General features: G+C 35.7%; 1 protein-coding gene across 1 annotated transcript in view; it reads right to left on the bottom strand.

The window, feature by feature from the left end:
- LOC135203150 (glutamate receptor ionotropic, kainate glr-3-like) overlaps positions 1-21,704 on the bottom strand; it is a 31,897-nt gene extending 10,193 nt beyond the window's left edge. Inside the window, exons 1-8 of the mRNA XM_064232824.1 lie at positions 21,311-21,704; positions 20,846-20,948; positions 17,386-17,480; positions 15,037-15,194; positions 14,110-14,306; positions 12,170-12,412; positions 10,653-10,780; positions 8,843-8,964 (exon numbers count right to left, since the gene is read on the bottom strand). Coding sequence (XP_064088894.1) covers positions 8,843-8,964; positions 10,653-10,780; positions 12,170-12,412; positions 14,110-14,306; positions 15,037-15,194; positions 17,386-17,480; positions 20,846-20,889 — 987 coding nt within the window. The 5' untranslated portion in view covers positions 20,890-20,948; positions 21,311-21,704. The remainder of the gene's footprint in view (positions 1-8,842; positions 8,965-10,652; positions 10,781-12,169; positions 12,413-14,109; positions 14,307-15,036; positions 15,195-17,385; positions 17,481-20,845; positions 20,949-21,310) is intronic.
- Between the last annotated feature and the right edge of the window lie 2,103 nt (positions 21,705-23,807).

The raw sequence follows: 23,807 nt of genomic DNA, 5'->3' as shown, positions 1-23,807 counted from the left end.
AAGATGTTAGTTTAAAAACACGGGCCTTAACCTGTTCGATGTGAAAGCCGTGTAATAACGTGTGGTGATTTTTGTTTTCTTAATAGTTATAACACTGAAAAGTTAAATACTGTCAAGATAATGGGGTCATTTTACTTTAAAAACATTGAGCTTTGTGTAATTCTGTGTGTAGTGTTGATATAAACAAGTTCTTATCCCTTTGCGATAATTTTTTTATTTCACTCAAGGATACCGTAGAAAAAGGTCTCATTTTAAAGTTTTTATAGCCTAGGGTGAACAACCGACTGGACTAGCTGATTCAGTTTTCACCGTGTGTGGATCCACCCTCCGAAAAAGTACTTTTACACGTTCTGACACCGGATATGGGTAACTCCATAGATATATCTGTGGGTAACTCATGAGTCATCGGTGCTGAGAGCAACAGCTTGAGATCTCTCCTATAATTTCGAAGTAAGTATTTTCTCCAAAGTTAGAAATTAAGACCCTATTTTAAGATTAAGCAGAGGTTAATAAAAGTTTGGCCCTACGCAGTGCACACACTTCCATGACGCTTTCCAAATTTTTACTTACAACTCCGAATATTTAGAAGATTGACGCCATCTTGATGTTTGCGAGTCGCATGTGTCAACAAATTTCCCATTTCCTGTGCTAAATCTGCTCACCATTTGTACCCATAGTCACTGGGGCACTTTCATCACAACAATCGTAAACAATGACAACAACCACGGCTTATCCAAGGAAACTGAGAGTGCGATATTTTGGTAGAAGAAGCAGCGTGCACTAGATAATCATTTGAATAAATAGTTAAACAGCAGTATAAGGTCATGAATTGCATAAATTTTTTACGTATTCATGATAATTAATACGAAAATATTTGTTGTTGGAAAAGTAAACGGATTCCTGACTCAAATATCAACAGTTTTGCTTTGAACAGGACCAACGGCGTTGTTCGTGCTCTTATAAGGTTTATCAGTGCTGCCAATTGGTATGTGTTTACCCTCCAAACTAGGTATAAGACTTGCACAAAACCGGGGAAGTAAGTGAAATTAGCGTATCTATTTGTAGTATATATACACATTATAGAATTCATGGACACAGTTTGTAAATGCATCGGCGTATGTGTGAAGCTCCACTAATATGAGATTCAGGGCCTCTGTAACACGGTTTTTTCGCAATAACTTTTTATCTATGCATTTCATAAAAATAACGCTTATTCAGAATAGATATTATATCTACACATAAATTTTGACTGTATTCTGCATTACGTAGGTTGAATAAATTTGGTACTTACAATGTAAAAGTGACTTTTTTTTGAAGACGGGCCAACCTACTCAGAGAAAAGGTTTCGAACGCACTCGTTACGTAACTTATGACAGCATTTCTTCCCTCTTTCTCGATGGATGATTGGCTATACATAACGAAGGCTAAATCTCTGGCAACAATGACATACAAATTTAAAGCAAAGCAGTACACCTTTATGAACTCTGGAACCTCTCCACTGATAATTGTCATAATGAACAAACCAACAAAATATGTTAATAAATACAAAAACACTTCGATTATTAGTCCAACTCCCAAAATAGGTTTCCTAAGAAATTACAGTCTACTTTATAGGTCACAATCAGATTGACAAGATGTAGGGAATAGTTGGTAATTTTCAAAAACATAGTAGACAAGCTTGATTTGATAACTGCTATATCCAATGTCAAGCAATTTTCATTTATTGGCTATCTACCTATTTACTGAAAAAAAAATAGCCGGTACCGTATATTGGCTTTAAACCTTCACCAATAATTATCGTCAGAATGATAACCATGATTCTCCACCCACTTTCGCCTCGTTATAATTCAGGATAATATTGAAGGCTACCATGGGCATTGTTGGATTAGACAATTTAACTTCTGGCTATAAAAACTAATTTCTCGAGTAGTTGTAAGAAGTGCTAAATGATCCTCAAGGATCCCAGCAGTTGGCCTAAACGTTTAATTCATGTATATTACTGCTATACTGTTGCGGCACTACTGCTACAGTAGTATTACTACGCTATCACTGATACTCCACCCACATCTATGCATCGTTCCGCCATTCATAAAGTCTTTGGGTTTCAGAACCGATGAACTTTCTGTCTGGTGGATGGGCGGGGCAACATTTCGTCAAAGGTGTTTACCTTGCTTACGTAATGAATGTTTTTCTACTCTTGGCTCGTAATCATTTGCCATGGCGTCGGCTAAATCATTTTTACTCTATGCTGATAAAATTTGTGTGTGGTTGTAAAATATACATATGTCAACTTTCAGCTACATCCGATGCTTTGATAAGGAGCAAAGTCCAAAAAACCGTGTTACAGAGACCCTGAATCTCATAGTAAATTGGCAACGATGATTTTGCCGTCGTCTGCTCGTATCTACTTTAGAAATATCTATAATTTTTCGAGGTTAATTTGGTTGCAAAAAAGAAAAATAGACACGAATTAAAATAAACATTTTGAAGTAACAAAGTAAAGTTAAACTAAATAATGAGTAAGGTAATCAATTAAGGGAATAAAGCTTTGCACTTCATGAACCGTGTCGTCGTGTGCTACCCACAACTGTGTTTGTGGAGTGAGCGCTTAGGAACCAGGAATAGCAACGTAGTTCAAGTGCAATTTGGAGTAAATTAAGACAAAAATGTGTATAATTACAATTAAATAAGCACTGTGGAGTTTCAGTTGTGATGGCAGTAAGGATAAAACCACCGATTACAAGGTAAAATTGAATTTCAGTTCAAACTATGACCCCAGGAATAAGAAGTTTCATACTTTCACTAATAAGCAACAAAATGTTGTTTTATTGTCCTGATTACAACTGCAATCTTGAGTAAGATGTAAACAACCGCAGTAGATCCATCGTCATCGCGTGGCTCGGCATTATTCACTCGACATTAAATTGGCGAAACAAAAATACAATTACATCTTCAAGCATACCATTCAAAAGATTGAAGTTTCGTCAACATAATATGATATATGAAAGCCCCATACTAACTAAAATAAGCATGTGCGCTCTTCGCAAAATATGTTTTCAAGGCAATTTTGAAATCCAATATGACGGCAGTCGCGTGACTGGCCGTTCTAACCTCAGACAATCCACCATCTTTCCAGCCTTCCCAGCACTCATTTGAACAATGTTAGCGTATATATGTAACGTTTATTGATCTTACTCAAGATTGCAGTTGTAATCAGCACAATAAAACATTTTGTTGCCTATATTAGTGAAAGTATGAAACTTTTTATTCCTAGGGTCATGGTTTGAACTGAAATTAATTTTTACCCTGTAATCGGTGGTTTTATCCTTACTGCCATCACAACTGAAACTCCACAGTGCTTATTTGATTGTTATTATACACGTCTTGGTCTTAAGGCGCTGTCACACTAGCGAAATTTCCGTCGACTTTTTCTGAGATTGTCGTCGACTTTCCAAAGAAGTCGACGTCATTCCGTACTGGTGTCACACACGTTCTTCTTCATACCGTGGTTGTTGTCGTCAAAACGTAAACAAACCATCTGAACTGTGACTTCCCGGAATGACAAAACAACTATGATTTATAACACTAAGCAATTAGTGGGTCGTGCTTACGTGTTTAATGATGCTGCGTAGAATTAAAAAAAAAAAAAAGTCTTTGGCTTCGGTCCTGGTTAAAAAATGTGAAAAGTTGTCTAAAAAAAATAAGCTAGGCCTAGCTTAGATAGGCTATTCGTAACCTTTTTACACAACCACAGTCAGACTGTATTATAAATTAAGCTAGAGAAACACTGCAAAAGTTTTAAAGATTTTTGTTTTTATACTATGCTAATGCAACAACAACGAGAGCAGACCTGGGCTATATAACAATCTGATATTCCCGATATAGCATGCTTATCTGTATAAAGATCAGAAAGTTCAGGGAAGTTTTTCCCAAGTCGCATGGTAATTTTTTCATTTAAGACCCTTTTTCATAAAACTAAGATGCTTATGGTCCCATAAGCATAATCTCTCCCCCATATCTTCGACCAAAAACTGTTCTGGCAATCTTGTCCACTGTACCAAGAACTCCATCTTGCATCTGATGACTTAAGGCGCTGTCACACTAGCGAAATTTCCGTCGACTTTTTCTGAGTTTGTCATCGACTTTCCAAAGAAGTCGACGTCATTCCGTACTCTGGTTGTCACACACGTTCTTCTTCATACTGTGGTAACGTGGTTGTCGTCGTCAAAACGTAAACAAACCATCTGAGCTGTGACTTCCCGGAATGATAAAACATCTATGCTTCATAACATAAAGCAACTAGTGGGTCGTGCTTGCATGTGTTTAATGATGCTGCATAGAATTAAAGAAAAAAAAGTCTTTGGGTTCGGTCCTGGTTAAAAAGACGTGAAAAGTTTTATTTGAAAAAATAAGCTAGGGCTAGACTAGATAGGCTATTCATAACCATGTTTACACAACCACAGTCAGATTGTATTATAAATTAAGCTAGAGAAACATTGCAAAAATTTTAAAGATTTTTGTTTATATTATTTGCTATTGCAAAAAGAAGAAAAAAAATGAGAGCTGACCTAGGCTATATTACAACCTGATATCACGATATAGCATGCTTATCTGTATAAAGATCAACAAGTTCAGGAAAGTTTTCCCGAGGCGCATGGTGATCTCTTGGTAATTTTTTTCATTTAAGACCCCTTTTCATAAAACTATCATGCTTATGGTCCCCATAAGCATCGTCTCTCCCCCATATCTTCGAGCAAAAACTGTTCTTGCAATCTTGTCAACTGTACCAAGAACTCCCATCTTGCATCTGATGACTTGGAAATGCGCGCTCTCCGAGATATAAAACAAACAATAAAGTCGACGGTAGCGATAGGTTGAATTCGATCGGTACCGTTTTCAAAATTCGTGACGACGACACCAGAAAGTCGTCGTCAAAACATGAAAAGTCGACGTCAAATTCAAAAGTCAACGGAAATTTCGCTAGTGTGACAGCGCCTTTAAATAAACATTTTGAAGTAACAAAGTAATGTTAAACTAAATAATGAGTAAAGTAAACAGTTAAGGGAATAAAGCTTTGCACCTCATACACCATGTACTCGTGTGTTGCCTGTTGCCCGTAACTGTGTTTGTGCAGTGAGTGCTTAGGAACCAGGAACAGCAACATAGTTCAATTGCAATTAGGAGTGAATTAAAGGCGCTGTCACACTAGCGAAATTTCCGTTGATTTTTTATTTTGACGGCGACTTTTCATGTTTTGACGACGACTTTCTGGTGTTGTCGTCACGAATTTTGAAAACGGTACCGATCAAATTCAACCCATCGCTACCGTCGACTTTTTGTTTGTGTATATCTCGGAGAGCGCGCATTGTAAAGGCGCTGTCACACTAGCGAAATTTCCGTTGACTTTTGAATTTGACGTCGACTTTTCATGTTTTGACGACGACTTTCTGATGTCGTCGTCACGAATTTTGAAAACGGTACCGATCGAATTCAACCTATCGCTACCGTCGACTTTATTGTTTGTTTATATCTCGGAGAGCGCGCATTTCAAGTCATCAGATGCAAGATGGAGTTCTTGGTACAGTTGACAAGATTGCCAGAACAGTTTTTGCTCGAAGATATGGGGGAGAGACGATGCTTATGGGACCATAAGCATGATAGTTTTATGAAAAGGGGTCTTAAATGAAAAAAATTACCAAGAGATCACCATGCGCCTCGGGGAAAACTTTCCTGAACTTGTTGATCTTTATACAGATAAGCATGCTATATCGTGAATATCAGGTTGTTATATAGCCTAGGTCAGCTCTCATTTTTTTTTCTTCTTTTTGCAATAGCAAATAATATAAACAAAAATCTTTAAAATTTTTGCAATGTTTCTCTAGCTTAATTTATAATACAATCTGACTGTGGTTGTGTAAACATGGTTATGAATAGCCTATCTAGTCTAGCCCTAGCTTATTTTTTCAAATAAAACTTTTCACGTCTTTTTAACCAGGACCGAACCCAAAGACTTTTTTTTCTTTAATTCTATGCAGCATCATTAAACACATGCAAGCACGACCCACTAGTTGCTTTATGTTATGAAGCATAGATGTTTTATCATTCCGGGAAGTCACAGCTCAGATGGTTTGTTTACGTTTTGACGACGACAACCACGTTACCACAATATGAAGAAGAACGTGTGTGACAACCAGAGTACGGAATGACGTCGACTTCTTTGGAAAGTCGATGACAAACTCAGAAAAAGTCGACGGAAATTTCGCTAGTGTGACAGCGCCTTAATTCATGTCTATTATCCCTTTTTTGCATCCAAATTAACCCTGAAAAATTACAAATATTTCTGATGTAATTATGAGCAGACGACGTGACGAAAAAATTACTCATTGTTGCCAATCTAGTGGAGCTTCACACATATGCCGATGCATTTACACACTGTTTCCATGAATTCTAGTTGTCATAGGAATGCAGTAATGATAAAATTGCCGTAATATGTATATATACTACAAATAAATACGCTAATTTCACTTATTTCCCCGGTTTGTGTAAGTCTTATACCCAGTTTGGAGGGTAAACACATACCAATTGACAACACTGATAAACAAGTGAAGAGCTCAAAGAATGCCGTAGTTCCCTTGGATAAGAAGTGGTTGGAAGTCGTGTTTACGATTGTTGTGATGAAAGTGCCCAGCGTCTATGGGTACAAGTGGTGTGCGGATTTAGCATAGGAAATGGGAAGTTTGTTGACACAAGCGACTCTGCAAATATCGAGATGGTGTCAATCTTCTAAATATTTTTAGTTGTAAGTAAAAATTTTGAAAGCGTCATGGAGGTATAGTGTGCACTGCTAGGGCCAGACCTTTCATTACCCTGTGTTTAATCTTAAAACATGGCCTTAATTTTCAACTTTGGAGAAAATACTTACTTCGAAAGGAGAGTAGAGGTCTTGAGCTCCTGCTATCACCACCAACAACTCATGACTGATGACAATCTCCATCAGGACATCTTAAAGTACTTTTTCGGAGGGTGGCCACATGCTTATTTTAGTTCGTATGGCGCTTTCATATATCACATTATGTTGACGAAACTTCAATCTTTTGAATGGTATGCTTAAAGATGTAATTGTATTCTTGTTTCACCAATTAAATATAGAGTGAATAAGGCTGATCCACAGGATGACGATGGATCCACTGCAGTGTTTCCCCCTAGTATTCAAGAACACTAGGTTTCACTGATCCAAGTTAGGAAATAACCTATTAAGTGATAGGTTAGTTAGGTGTTTTAGGTTATGATAGTGCCCCATAATAATTAAATTGACTCCTTTTTGGTTGTTTTTTTGTATGGCGTTTTCACGTTGTATGGAGCCAGTGGTTATTCAGTAACGGTACCAACGGCTTTACGTGACTTATGAACCACATCGAGAGTGAACTTCTATCTCCAGAAATACACATCTTTCACTCCTCAATGGAATGGCCGAGAATTGAACCTGTGACCACCGAGGTGAGACGCAAACACCATACCAACCATGCCATTGAGGCGCTGGACTCCTTATTGGACTTCTTTTCATGTTTGAATTCTTGGCTGGCATTTTTTGCATTTCAAGGTTTTTTTTTATCGGTAATTCAACATAGGAAAGGGGTGCACCAGTTTCTATGTGTTAAACAGTTTAATATGCTAAAACAACACTTTATCCACTACCTATGGTTCAGTACTATCAATAAATACTAAGTAAGGAAAACCATTACAACCACCAACAATCTTGGGAGACCACAGGTGGAAACCGGGGGTTTTGGGTGGAGGAGACAAAGTTCATGAAAAGCTGGGGAATGAGTAAAATATAATTTGAAATGTTGTTAAATAGGTATACTATACATCTGTCCACCCGCCTGTGGTCCTTGCGCATGGCAACACTGCATCCCTGGCTTTAAATAGTTACGTTATGTGTAAGTTTTAGGTAAATAAAAGGATATCTGGGTGTACATTTGGAACTGAATGGTGTTTTAATAATTTACTGTATACGAATTACACCATTAATATTCGAAATAGGAAATTATAATTTTTGAATGAAAGCTGCCTTTTCAGGGTGGTGAATGGAACAGCCAAACACAGTGGCGGGAAAATTGCTTCTCTCACTGTTCACTACGGCAAGATGTCAACTTTATTGGACCAAACCTACTCTGCTACTAAGCTACGTGTTACTTCATTACACGTAAGTATATCAGTATATACTTTTAATTTTTATAAAGTGCGTTTTAGCCAGATACGATATTTGGAATTTGCGTGTGGCTGTTCCATTCGCCACCCCGAAAAGGCAGCTTACATTCAACAACAATAATAATGTCCTATTTCGAATATTAACGGTGTAATTGGCATACAGTAAATTATTATAACACTTTTCAGTTGCAAATGTACACCTAAAACTTACACACAGCGTAACTATTCAAAGCCAGGGATGCAGTGTTGCCATGCACGAGGACCACAGGCGGGTGGACAGATGGAAACAGTATAGGTATATTGGATTTAAAAGAGGCAAGCCAAGAATATGCCTGAGAAAAGATAAAAAGGTTATACTTTATTACATTATTGTACGTCTCCTGGTAGTTATGTGTTTGATAATTAGTCATTATTTCACTGGTGTTTATCTCTTAATTTTTCTTGGCCTCTTTTTCCACACACGGACCTACCATATTCTGGGGAGGTTATTGTGCAAGTGACTGGCTTTTGTACAATAGCTATAGTAGGTACCAGTTCAGTGTGAATGTTTGCACAACAACAACAACAACAATAATAATAATGAATTTCCAGCACTGACTGGCTTTTAAGTAATTTGGCAGACGATTACTACCTGAGGGGTGAAAGGAGTCAGTACCGCCATTGCTCTGTCCTTCTGTCTCGGAGCCCGGGAGAAAACAGCGATCACCGACCGGTAGTAGGAGTAAGTGAAATCAACGACCGTCGTTCGATCTCCTGATTAAATGAGAAACCAAATCGCGTAAATATAAGAAAATGGGGATCAACTCTTGTTTACCTAAGTATGGGGGTAGGGTTGCGACCACGGGCCAAGTTACCAAGTATTTCGAGGGCACTGGAGATAAACAATGAATTTCCAAGGGTATAATTATCTCAGGGTATCTTGAATCATCTGGTGTAATTTTCTTCAATTGGCTTATAACTTTGTCTTTATGTAGGCATAACTGGAGTCTCTCTCTCTCTCTCTCTCTCTCTCTCTCTCACAACAGAGAAGAAAATAAAACTAAAGTATGAATATAAGAGCCGTACGTCAAAGGTTAGGCTTCGGTTGAGGAACATCTTGGCCTGAATAAATGAGAAGAGGTAAGAGACAGCCGGAATCCTTTTTTGAATCTCCTTCGCATATCTTGTGCAGAACATTTTATATCGTTCCACAGGTCGATCATTAAGGCCTGTCCACACTAGGAAACATTGTTTGCAAATAGTTTTCAAACTGCAAAATGTTTCCTGTCCATAGTCTCCAGACCTCAGTTGTCGTCAGGATGCTTGTCGGCTCAGTAGTCTCTGTATTCTACTTGGCTATTTTAATGCACTCGAGAGGGATAAGAGAAAGAAAATGAGATATGTAATAACGAAGTTCTTAGTAAAAGGGGTGTGTCATGCTGACTTGCTTCTGGCGGAAATGAAAATAGATATATACATATAGGGCTATACATGCATGCATACATTATATATATATATATATATATATATATATATATATATATATATATATATAAATATATATATATATATATATATATATATATATATATATATATATATACTACATACATTGTGCGTGTATATAATACATTATGCATGTGTATATATACATATATGCACAGAAACATTAACTGTTTTCCATTCTGGATGGGAAACAAATATGCGGTAGAAGCGTTTGCAAACTTTTTTTTTGCAAACAATGTTTCCTAGTGTGGACAGACTTAGGGATTCAGGGCCATAGATCTATATGTTCAGGACTAACAACATCATGCTCGCATGAGCAATGAAGACTTTTTTACATTACTATGATGTCTTGAAATATAATGTAGCTACTGTACGTAAATGAATTTATGCATTATTTTTTCTTTATAGAATTTATTTACTATGAAATTATTAATGTCAAATTGCAGTCCCTAGAAAAAAACAGCAAATAAACATCTTTTTCCATTTCCAACGAGAATTTGATAGCCAAGGTTTACTTGTCACTGATCCCATAAAGCACAGGTTGTTCGAAGATTTAAGAGAGAAATTAAATATCAGTCATTCTTACGAGCGTCCCTACCTTCACCTTTCTAACGAAATACCCTGAATTAATCCAGGATTATTTCTCATCTGAAGCCTAACTTGGAACGTGATATTACCACCTTGTAGCCATAAAAAAGGGTTTTATACCCGTCGTATTTTTATATATAAGACTGAGTAAATTAATTTTTACATTATCCTCTTTCTACCGTATGAATTTTGCCTGAGAATGCCTGAAAGTTAAGGTGAAAAAACTTGCATTATATATATATATATAATATATATATATATATATAAGATATATATATATATATATATATATATATATATATATATATATATATATATATATATATATATATATATATATATTTATATATATAGTCAAAGCATCCTACTCGTGACTGAGATGAAGCAGACGGCAAGATCAGCTTCCCTGCGGGCCACCATGCCGATCATCCCTGACACTGTTCCGTTAGGCACTGGGTTTCCCCAAAGACCGTCTGCCGGCCTCATTACTCGATACCTGTTTGAGAGAAGAAGAGTGTCTCCCTTAAGGTGCGTCCACACGGTCGAACAATGTCCGTCGGACAAAAATTGTTACCAACTAACAATTGTCTGCTGGTCTTTGCTTTGTGAGCAGAGTAAAAACATTGGTATACAACTTCATCTGGTACCACTGTTTGTTGCCAGATCTACGTCCATCGTTACAAGGCTTATGACGTCTTCCTGCATCGCCTATGATATGGTAACAATGTTTGTCCGTCGGACATTGTTCAACCGTGTGGACGCACCTTTAGAATTAAACGTTCATAGAGACAGTATACTTAACAAACACAAGCAAAGAAAGGTGCGAATGCCGAGTAAGAGGTCAGGGACACTGTAGGCTTAGAAGGCATTTCAGAGGGATTATAGCCCAATTAGACCTACCTTTACCTAACCTTGGAGGCTGTTTCCTAATCTGGCCAGGGGTTGGGGAGCTTCCCTCCTTCCATGGACCACCCAAAACTTGTGATCCCTGTTTGCATGCTACCCACAAAAGAGTTACTATGCACAAGGGAGCCGCTTCAAAGGCAAACCCCAGGTACTTCTACTACTACTCTCCCACGAACTAGAGATATTGTTATTTGGCATTAAGGTGCGTCCACACGGTGTTCGACGGACAAACATTGTTACCAATTAAAAATAATTGTCTGCCGCTCTTTGCCTTGTGAGCACAGTAAAAACAGTGGTAGACAACCTCATCTGGTATCACTGGTTGTTGCAAGATCTACTTCCATCGTTTCAGTGCTTATGACGTCATCCTGCTTCGCCTATGATATGGTAACAATATTTGTCCGTCGGACATTGTTCGACCGTGTGGACGCACCTTTAGATTATCACTTAGATTTTTTTTTTCCCAGAAATAGACTTGCTACATGGACTTTCTCTCTTGGACTTCACTCTTTCACTCTGACTTGGAATTCACCTGGGCTTTAGGTTTTCTCGGTGTATTCATGCTTTATCACACAATTCAGATTTCACGAATTTCAAATTTCCTCTCACAGTGTTAAGCTCTACTTGAATTGAAGTCTTTCCTACTCGAATTCGGATTTCCATCATTGGACATTTATCTAAAGACATTCCTGATATGAATCTCAAGACTTTCTAGCAAAACCATCTCACTGATACTAGTTAATTATCAAATGGGGCTTTAGACTTTTCACTGGGACTTGAGATTTTCTCTCTCTCTCTCTCTCTCTCTCTCTCTCTCTTCAAAATGATATTTTTATTCATTAGTAAAATAACCCCAATGGCGACGTTATCAGCAGAAGAAAAAGAGATATTTATAATTTTTAACTGAAGACCCTTAAATATAAAATCACGTAAATGACAAAACAGGAATATATGTGTGGCCATAATGCTAATTCCTTACGTGAAATTAAAAACCCTGGCGAGCGATTTCAACAATTCCACGTCGATTCCGGAAAGCAGTCGGAGATTCCCGCCAGGGAAGGCAGCACCGAGAGAGCAGAAACCGAAGTTATCGTTAGCTGCCACCCTCAGTTCTCGTCCCTTCATATCGGAGTATTGTTTCTCATACTCATCTCTTCGGTAACTCAGAGGTTTCTCTGTGACAGTTTCGTTTCGCGTGTTCAGTCTGCGGCGTTTTTCAAAGCTGTGGGTGGAAATTAGGGATTGGTTGTGTGGTATAATATCAAACGAAAGGGCTTCCTCTAAAATAACTTGAGAGATAATTATTTAAGCATACAGCTCCTGATTTAGCAGAGAGCTAGTTTAAAGGTGGAGGCATGCGCAGCAACGCCACCTCCTGGACGTTCAAGTCTTCAGTAATTGCCTATATGAGAGAAGCATTATTTCATGGGCGTAACTAGGGTGGGACTGAGATAGGCCCTTGCTCTCCCACCTCCCCCACAAATTAATTTGCTTAAGTAGATACAATGAAATCGAAAGATAATGAAAGTAAAACAAGTGATGCACTGCATGCTACAGTCAGCAAAAAAGAAGGAATACGCTATATTTCATTAGTTTTGACTGAAAACCAATCAAATAGTTTCAACAATAGGTACTTCTGGAAAATGAATTTTCATAAAATCTGTTTGATGACGAATTCTTTCCCTTCTGTCCACCACCCAGAAGGCCTCCTGACTACGCCCCATGTTGGATCTTGCTTCTCTATATATCGGCGCCTCGTGCGCTCTCAATTATCCCCGTTAATTCCGTACATTATCGTCTCTTTTCCTCTCACTATCATCGCATCAGAGTTGTTTCTTCCACTAACTAATTAGGTATTGCAAGGCCTTCAGATTAACGTGCTGTGTTCAATAGTTACGATGGCGTTCGTCAAAGCGCCTCAGTGGCGTGGTTGGTATGGTGTTGGCGTTCCACCTCGGTGGTCGCGAGTTCGATTCTCGGCCATTCCATGAGGAGTGAGACATGTGTATTTCTGGTGATAGAAGTTCACTCTTGACCTGGTTTGGAAGTCATATAAAGCCGTTGGTCCAGTTGCTGAATAACCGCTGGTTCCATGCAACGTAAAAACACCATACAAACAAACAAACAATCAATAGTTACGATGGCGTTCGTGAAGAAATGACTGGCAGGGACATGCTAACGTTAATGTTTGTTTTTGTGAGAGGAATATGGAAGGTCTGTTTCGCATAAAAACGCAATGACAGTCTTATACAGAGATTTTAACGAGCAAAGGAAATAGGTTTAGGTAAATATCATAGTTGTTATCCAAAAATATAAAGGGGAACGCTTTATCTACGTTTCTGACTTCTCGTCTCCTTTGATCTCACCATATATCTTAGTTTTACCAGACCACTGAGCTGATTAACAGCTCTCCCAGGGCTGGCCCGAAGGATTAGATATTTTTACGTGGCTAGGAGCCAATTGGTCACCTATCCTAGAGGTTATTGTGGGATCCGAACCACACTATATCGAGAAATGAATTTTTATCACCAGAAATAAATTCCTCTGATAACGCGTTTGCCGAGCCGGGATTCGAACTTCGGACCACCGGATTGGGCAGCCGAGCGCGAAAACCACTCGTCCATCATGGCACTTCCTTTAATCTCAAAATTCCAGTATTTTTATAAGCGCGCCTGATGATAATAAGCGATTGAAAAGTATGTTGCTCTCAAGGGTTGTACTAAAATGTTATGAAATTGTAAATAAATCTCGTTGACATCTACTCCCAGATTATAGCCAACAGAGGAGGCAAGTAAGAAGTAAAACTGTAAAATTATATTTTGAGTTGTAACTCTCTAAAGATAACACACCAAAAGAAGCACCCCCCACCCCCAAAAATGATTCTTTTTATCTTAGGCATTTGCTGATAGCAAGAATTACCTTATGAGTCCCTTGGTATCAGCTCTGGGATAAAATACGTCTAAGATACCACCGGCATCCTTAATAACAAGCGTGATGTAGGTCCCTTCTTGCAGTATACCCTCGAGAGTCAACATGATTTCTTGCCCTTCCTCGTTTTCCAAAACCAGCAGCCACGTGACATCCGGATTCCGGGGTCCCTTAAATCGTTCATTTAGCTGAAAAGAGATTAAAATAAAGTATTGGAATTATGCTTACAGGTTGAGTTAAATTTAAAGAATAATGTAATAACTAGTATAAAGTAAAGATATCAATATTTAAAATACTTTCATATAATTATTCATTTATGATACCTATGCTCTGGGATCCTTGAAAGCCATTCCTTTAAGTAAAGGATATTAAAAAAAAATCCACCAAGAAAAGGTGACTAAGAAAAACTAGAGGATAGACAGAAGTGCTTTTTAGAAGATAAATTGAAAGGGAATGGGATAATTTTAGAAAAGAAAAGGCTACAAGTATTTAAAATGGCTTCTAAAATGTATTATTTTTAAAATCCACCCTTTTTAAGGATCTCAATTTTAAAAACTTGTGTATTTATGCTTCTCACCAATTTCCAAAGACCTGGAGTATCTTCTGAGGCTATTACAAAAATAACTGCAACTGTGCTTTTAGCGAAAGATTAAATTGAAAGGAATGGATAATTTAAAAAAAAGAAAAGGCTGCAAGTATTTAAAATGGCTTCTAATGTATATATTTTTAAAATTTATTATGCTTCTCACCTTTCCAAAGACCTGAAGTATCTTCTGAGGCTATTACAAAAATCACTGCAACTGTGCTTTTAGCGAAAGATCAATTGAAAGGAAATGGAATAATTTTAAAAAGGAAAAGGCTACAAGTATTTAAAATGGCTTCCAATGTATATATATTTTAATTTACTATGCTTCTCACCTTTCCAAAGACCTGAAGTATGTTCTGAGGCGAGCAGAGAACTAAGCACATCGTCGGGGCATCAGTGATAGTTAATGGGTTTGTTGTGCCAGTGTGATGGTGAAGTGTCAAACCACCTGACCACCCATTAAGTAATAAAGCCAGATCATCCACAGAGTCTGAAAATTGAAATAATTGTTGATGTTATTGTCAGCATTAAATTTTATTTTTGCATTTACCGTTACAAATATTTTCACTATTATTATGATGTCATCATTATTATTATGTCTTATTATCATTCAAATTTTGATGCTTAATAATTCAGATTTTGGCCTCATGTATTAATAAGTATATAAGTATTGTTATTATTATTATTATTATTATTATTATTATTATTATTAATACTTCATTATACATCCGGATATATATTAAAATACAATCAGAATGAAAAAAAATATATATATTTTTATATACTTTAGTATTGATAATACCAGACCTTGACGTTCAAAATACCAAGATAATATCATGAATATATGTAAATTAATTAGCTGTCTCGCGGATTATGAAAAACAAATTATCAGAAAAATCGAGAAAATTCTTTTTTTTTCTCTCTCTCTATCACAGTCCTCCAATTCGACTGGGTGGTATTTATAGTGTGGGGCTCCGGGTTGCATCCTGCCTCCTTAGGAGTCCATCACTTTTCTTACTATGTGCGCCGTTTCTAGGATCACACTACTTCTGCATGAGTCCTGGAGCTACTTCAGCCTCTAGTTTTTTCTAGATTCCTTTTCAGGATCTTGGGATCGTGCCTAGTGCTCCTATGATTATGGGTACAATTTCCACTGGCATATCCCATATCCTTCTTATTTCTATTTTCAGGTCTTGATACTTATCCATTTTTTCCCTTTCTTTCTCTTCAACTCTGGTGTCCCATGGTATTGCGACGTCAATGAGTGATACTTTCTTCTTGATTTTGCCAATCAACGTCACGTTTGGTCTATTTGCACGTATCACCACCCTATCCGTTCTGATACCATAGTCCCAGAGGATCTTTGCCTGATCGTTTTCTATCACTCCTTCAGGTTGGTGTTCGTACCACTTATTACTGCAAGGTATTATTATTATTATTATTATTATTATTATTATTATTATTATTATTATTATTATTATTATTATTATTATTATTAAATGCTCTATTATGATAACCAAGAAAGAATTCATAGGGTAAGCTTCCATACGATGGTATTATATGTGCAAAAAGCACTAGGTATATTTAATGATAGAAGTATATAATCATTATTATCATTGTCGCCTCCAAAGTCATGTGATTCAGTGATATTTATGAGCTCATTTCTTTCCTATACTTTAATTTTAACAAATATCCACTCATTTCCACCTTCTCTTCTCGTAGTTCTTAACTGCTAAATATGGCTATGTCGTTCAATTCTTCTGTCCCGTAGGGATTTAGCGCCGTCAGTGCACCTGACTTGGTGCACTGTAGGCATTACTTAAGGTTCTTTGCAGCGTCCCTTCGGCCCCTAGCTGCAATCCCTTTCATTCTGTTTACTGTACCACCGTTCATATTCTTTCTTCCATCTTACTTTCCACCCTCTCCTAACAATTGTTTCACAGCGCAACTGCTTTGAGGTTTTCCTCCTGTTGCATCTTTCAAGCATTTTCACTCTCAATTTCCCTTTCAAGGCTGAATGGCCTCATAGGTCCCAGCGCTTGGCCTTTGGCCTAGATTTTGTATTCCATTTCGTTCCAATCCGATTCGTCAGACACGATTCTCCACTAATTAATTTTTTTGCTTGTTGACTCCTTTTTTTTTCCACGTTCAAATTTTCATTTGCAATTTATTTTAAGCATTTATTAACTTATGGTTCCTAGTAACCCTACATATCTTGGATTGTGGGATGTCTTTAAATTTTGTCTATCACCCTAACGTGGCAGAAGCAGTATTGCTAGACTGATTTAGTAGATCACAAGATATATATATATATATATATATATATATATATATATATATATATATATATATATATATATATATTGCTTAAATGTCACTAAATCGGGTGTGACAATATATTTAGCCAATACCACAGGAAAAACAAAAGGAGGAGTACCGAGCGCTTTCGTGTTATTTCAACACAGTTTCGAGGTACAATCAGCCACTGGTATTGTACCTCGAAAATATGTTGAAATAACACGAAAGCGCTCGATATCCCTCCTTTTGTTTTTCCTGTGGCCTTGGCTAAATATATATTTATATGTAAACTGAAATTGAATTAACGCACAAACTAACAATGAAGATATTAAGTAAATAAAAAGATAAATAAATAAAGAATCATTGCAGGCATTCACAGTTACCTTCCCAGTAGAAGTCGTACAACAGGTTCAAATGAAGATTCTTCTGCTCAGGAAACGATTCCAGTATTCTGAGCACATCGTCTGTGGTCACGTCCCTGTGGAAGGAAAGTATTTATTTTTATATATCAGTTATATATATATAGACTGTGAATTATTTTCTGTTAAAACCGAATTCCATCCAATTACTTAGTTATTTTTAGATAAATATATTTTATTATTCGAGCTACAAATGTCATTTAATATCTAATTCGCTCTACCTCCGAATTAATATATTTTCATATATGTAAACCGAATGGGAATTTTTATCAACTAAAAAAAATTCCCCTTAGGTTTACGTATATGAAAATATTATTAATCCGAGGTAGGGCGAATTAGATATTAAAGGACATTTATAGCTCGAATAATTTATATGAATCACGGTGATGTGATAATTAGTCATAGATACATACATAAATACACACACACACACACACACATATATATATATATATATATATATATATATATATATATATATATATATATGTACATATATGTATATATATATATATTATATATATATATATATATATATATAGTATATTAATATTGTTACGAAGTGCCAAGTATCTGGTTACCATTTATCAATTATTACCTCACCAAAAGCCAGACACCTGAACCCTCATAACACGTATTAAATGACTGAATACTCTAAAGGCAACAGTGATCCCTTAACACTTACCAGTATTGCAAAAAATCAGACTAAGTTCGTCAAAACAGGTGTGAGGTAATCTTGTAAGTAATTAAATTAATCAAAGGGCATCACTCCATCAACAACTTTAAAAGTCTAAGTATTTCCCTGATTTCAGAAGTCTAAGTACTTCCCTGGTTCTAAGTCACTTCAAGTAAATTGAAGGAAAGCAAATCAATTACCACTCTATGATTCTACCTATCATCAATATAATCAAATGCAAATATACTGGTATAAAAATAAAAACACTTATAAAAATTTTAAATACAAAAATTTATTATTAAATTCAAAATTTATAAGTGAAATTCACAATATCAGGGAAAATTACTGTTACTTGAAAACAAAGTAAAGTTTAATTAATTCTTGAATCAAATTAAGTAGAATTAAATCAAAATAAATTTATCACAAAATTCAAGAAAATTAATTCAATCAAAATTCAAAAGTGTTAGGCAATAATTGAAAATTTGAAATTAATTCACAAGTACTAAACAATAATAAAACTTGAAAAGAATTCTAAGTAAATGCAAATTAATTCACAAATGTTAAATTTAATTAAATGTGTAATGATTAAGCAATGAAAATAACCAAGTCAACTAAATTGTGAATGCAAATGAAAATATAAAATAAAAAGGCACACTTCAATAAGAAAATGAACAAGTGCACAAACAATGGAACAAACAAACACAAAAATACGCAATGTGTAAAAGTATAAATCTTTTTCACTCAAAACATTGTAACCATCAGTTTTTACCAAACCTTCATAACCATCTGTTATTAGTTATTAGTTAACCAAACCATCATAACCATTAAATATTAGTTATCAGTTAATCACTATTCCTAACAATTATTAGTTATTAGTTGTTACCTAACCGTTATTAGTTGCAACTAATAAAAATATAACACTTTACATTGGTATACCAATTTCTTTCTTTGCTTTGCTGCAGGCTTGATTCACACTTTCACAAAAACCAGGCGCCGTTACGAAATAATATTTGTTCAGATTCCACAAAAAAATTGAATAATACTAAATAAACTCTAAGAAATATCAAATATGAAATTCTCACAAGTACTTTAAGATCAAAAGTGCTATGCGATGGAGAGAGAGAGAGAGAGAGAGTGCGAGAGCGAGATGTTAATGCCTCGAGGTTCTAAGATGTAATGAAATCTTCTTCCCTTTCGAAAACTGGACTGAGGAGATGACAAAAACGTTCTTGGCACAAATGCTTCCAGTAGCTTCGAACTCTGACGCAACTTCACATAAAAAATGTGCAATCTCCACGCGGGACTCGGCAAAGTCCCCGATCGAAACGAAGGTTGAGCGATAATTAAGATTGACATGCTTTGATAACAACGCAAAGATTCGAGCTCGCTTAATCTCGGGGAGAATGAAAAGTTACTGAAACAATTATAGCTTCAAACGGACAAAGAAAATCTCTCACTTTTTACATTCTACGTTATATATATATTCTTTTACATTATGTAATGCGAAATCTGAACACACATTTTAAAACATCCTATCTCTAAGCTATCTAGGAATCTGAAAAAATGTTACACAATCCTACATGACATTTCAAAGAGGGGAAACATGCATTTCGAAAGTAGCAATATATAATATATATATATATATATATAATATATATATATATATATATATATATATATATATATATATATGCATGTATGTATGTATGACTGTGAATGATTTTCTGTTAAAAACAGAATTCCATCTAATAAAAGGAGCCCATAAAAAATGCCAAAAGGAAGAAAAGTTAGCGCAGTATTTCAGAGAACAATTGTCTCCCTCGACGGGCAGGTATATATGATTCATATATATATATATATATATATATATATATATATATATATATATATATATATATATATATATATGTATATATATATATATATATATATATTTATATACCTGCCATTCCATGGAGACAGCTGTTCTCTGAAATACAGCATTAATTTGTCTAAATTTGGCGTTTTCATGGGCTCCTTTTATTATTATTATTATTATTATTATTATATATTATATATATATATATATATATATATATATATATATATATATATATATATATATAATATATATATATATAATATATAACTGTAACAACCGCAATGCTTTTAAATGCAACTGAAGCTGTTGAGATGAACAGCATAGAGTCGTCGCCTGAGAAGAAGTGTTGGAAGAAGGCGGGAAATTTGAGGATAAGTAGAATAAGAATGAGTAAAAAGGTTAGTTTAATTGAAAAGACAGATCGGGAGATCTCGAGATAGTTTGGCCATGCGGAAAGAATGGAGGCTATTAAATAGGCGAAGAAAAAAAGTGTGAAAAGTTAAGTGTTATTTGGACAAAGAGGAGAACGGAAATGAGAAAACCTTCATATTTTGAGAAAAAGAAGCATTTTGGTGTAATTATAATATATATATATATATATATATATATTAATTATATATATATAAATAAAATAATATATATATATATATATAATATAATATAATATATATATATATATAATTATTATATAATTATATAATATGTACAATATTACAAATATGTGTATACATACGTATATATATATATATATATATATATATATATATATATATATATATATATATACATATATATATATATATATATATATATATATATATATATATGTATGTATATATTTCCGCGTAATTTCTTAAGAGTGACAGAGAGGGAACTTATAATTTTACCTGTCTTGTTTTTGACCTTCAGATCTAGATGCTAAAGCTGCCATGTCTAGACGATAGGCGTTGGCAACTTCAGAGTCACACAGCAGAATGAAAGCTACCCACACTGCAAATGGAGAATTTTAACTTATTTAACCTTCCCTCAGTCAGAAGTTTACTTCGCATCCATCTTCTCCACTCTACTTTTTTTTTCACAGTTTTTGAATAGGAACTGGGTTGAGTAGCATTTTTTAAATGTAACTAATGTCAGTACTTTTTTCCTGATTATATGTTTCCATGTATACATTTTTTTCCCATCAAGTAGTTTACTTTGATAAGGGATGATTAAAGTGAAAAACGTGACAGCCGCCACTTCTATTTTCACTCTTTCATTACTGATTTACATATGAGTTCACTAAGTAGCATCGGCCACAGATTATACCTACAGGAAACCTCATACTCACTCTTTACACGCAATGCGCCACTCACCTTTATCCCTGTCATATCACTAAATTTCGCTGCCTTTCAACACCTAACTTCAGATGACCTATACCGCATCAGACGTTCTTACAGTAACCTCTCTCTCTCCACTGCCCTGGTACGAAGGCACTGTTATTCATCACTCCATTTGTTGGAGATAACTTGCACTTCATGTTATGTCAGTCAGTTATACTCCAACACTAGACAGTAGCATCTCTTTTGAAATTCCCTTAGATGTCATTTTTCCACTGTTAATCTTTCCCTTTGCACTCCTAATATCCTTAGCATCCGCATTCACAAACATTTTTCAACACATATCCACCCCTGCATTATTCTATTTTGTTCCTTAATCTACCCTCCACACTTAACAAATTCACCTAATATTCACTTCATCGACAACGCAGGACTGCATTCTCTTCTGAGAGCAACTTTCCACCCGCGCATAGTGATCCAAGTTACTTTTGCTCATTCACGTAACTCTCTGTACTAAAAAAATTCCCTACTCAGCCTCTCAGACAAACTTTCTTTACCTCCAGCATTTTTTCTCTGTTTTTCTCCTTCACATTATTCATCGTCATGCATACCTCTATATATCTTTGTTTGTGTGTTGCAGCTGGTACAAAACTGGAAGGGAGTTTTGAAGTGGAAGGGATTGTCCAGAATGTGGCCATGAATAAATCAATGCGCACAAGACAGACAAAAGAAGGGGGAAAAGCACATAGTGAGAAGGTGAATAAAAACTGTCTAGGGTTAAAATACTAAAGCTGAAGTAGGTGGATAGTAACCAAAGTTGAAAGACGGAATCACTGAGGGTATTAACCTGTTATGTATCCACCTTTGTCAAGTCCAGGGTAAACTCATGCTAAGTAAAATAGACGGCCGCGAGAAGATATCGTTTATTAATACAATAATTCGTCGACCACACAATATAGAAATGGGTGTATATCATACTTTGATCCCGGAGGGGCTAGTACTAAACACGGCGTCCCAAGGAGCTTCCGCCAACTTTAGTACTAGTAACTCCACCTCGGAGTAGGTGGATACATACCGGGTTAATACCGTCACTGAGTCAGCAAGAGGTGCAAGCAAACGCCTCAGCGGCGAGGTTGGTATTGTATTAGCGTCCCACCTCGGTGTCGCGGGTTCGATTCTCGGCCATTCCATTGAGGAGTGAGAGATGTGTATTTCTGGTGAAAGAAGTTCACTCTCGACGTGGTTCGGAAGTCACGTCAAGCCGTTGGTCCCGTTGCTGAATGACCACTGGTTCCATGCAACGTAAAAAGCACCATGCAGAAAAAAAAAAAGAAAAAAAAAGGAGGTGCAAGCTGGTATAGGTAGGGAGGGAGGAAGGGCAAAATGATTTAACATGGGATGATGAAATGCCTAAGTTTAATACAGGAGAAATTGAAGGAAAAGAACAATGTAAAGGATTAAAACAAAGCATATGTCACAAGTCACAACATTACCTAAGCAACATGTTATCGTTGAGGCCATAATTCCAGAGCGCAATGTTAGACCTGAAGTAAAAGAGGTCTGCGTTAGAAGTTTAGGATTCTATAGATCAAAACACACATTATATATATATTATATATATATATATATATATATATATATATATATATATTTTTATATATATATATATAATATATATATATATATATATTATATATATATATATATATATAATTATCTATAGATAAACACACATTTATATATATATATATATATATATATATATATATATATATATATATATATATATATATATATATATATATATATAGAACGGTCCGTACTTGGGGTAAGGTGTATCGAGATTAAGAGGGCATGAACGCTTAAAACGGTGATTAATATTGCTTATGTTGGCTAGTTCTCAATATGATGAAAATATACGAAAACAAATACTAAAAGAAAAAATTAACATGTAAAGCTAGTCAAAGGCATCTCAAATTCTATGTTTACTAAGACTGTAATAAAATCCATCACCTCGTAAAGACAGAACAATTCTTTTTAAAAAATCTAGATTTCTTAAGGAAAGAAACCTCTACCGACCGCAAAGAACGCTTCTGCCACTCTCCACAGCGTAGGCTTTCTGCTTCCTCTTATATAAACTTCTCGTTTCTTCCCTTCCTCCTACCTGCGTTTTCTATGCTCCCGTGAGTGTGAGTTCGTATGTGTGTTTCTCCTGTTTCACACAACTGTTATCCATATTCCTCCAAGATTCCACAGGCACTTCCTGCCCATTTTCTTTCTAACGTGTTTACCTTTCCTACTCACGTCCTGTTCTTTACTTCGGCGTGAACTATCTTTTCCCCAGAAGCGTATTCTTTGTCTGGCTGTCTGTCTCTCTGTCACTCACATACAAACTTATGACAGATTTATGAATTTATTCAGTGTAACTCCATTAAGCATGAATAATAACGGCAATGAAACCCATAATTCTTAGAAGCTACTGATACTAGCTTCAAATGTACTGAGTGAAAGACTATACACCTGAGGACGCTAA

The sequence above is a fragment of the Macrobrachium nipponense genome, chromosome 33 (assembly GCF_015104395.2).
Source record: "Macrobrachium nipponense isolate FS-2020 chromosome 33, ASM1510439v2, whole genome shotgun sequence".
NCBI classification, from domain to species: Eukaryota; Metazoa; Arthropoda; class Malacostraca; order Decapoda; family Palaemonidae; genus Macrobrachium; species Macrobrachium nipponense.
The sequence above is the reverse complement of the archived record's forward strand: the minus strand, read 5'-3'. Positions and strand labels throughout refer to the sequence as shown.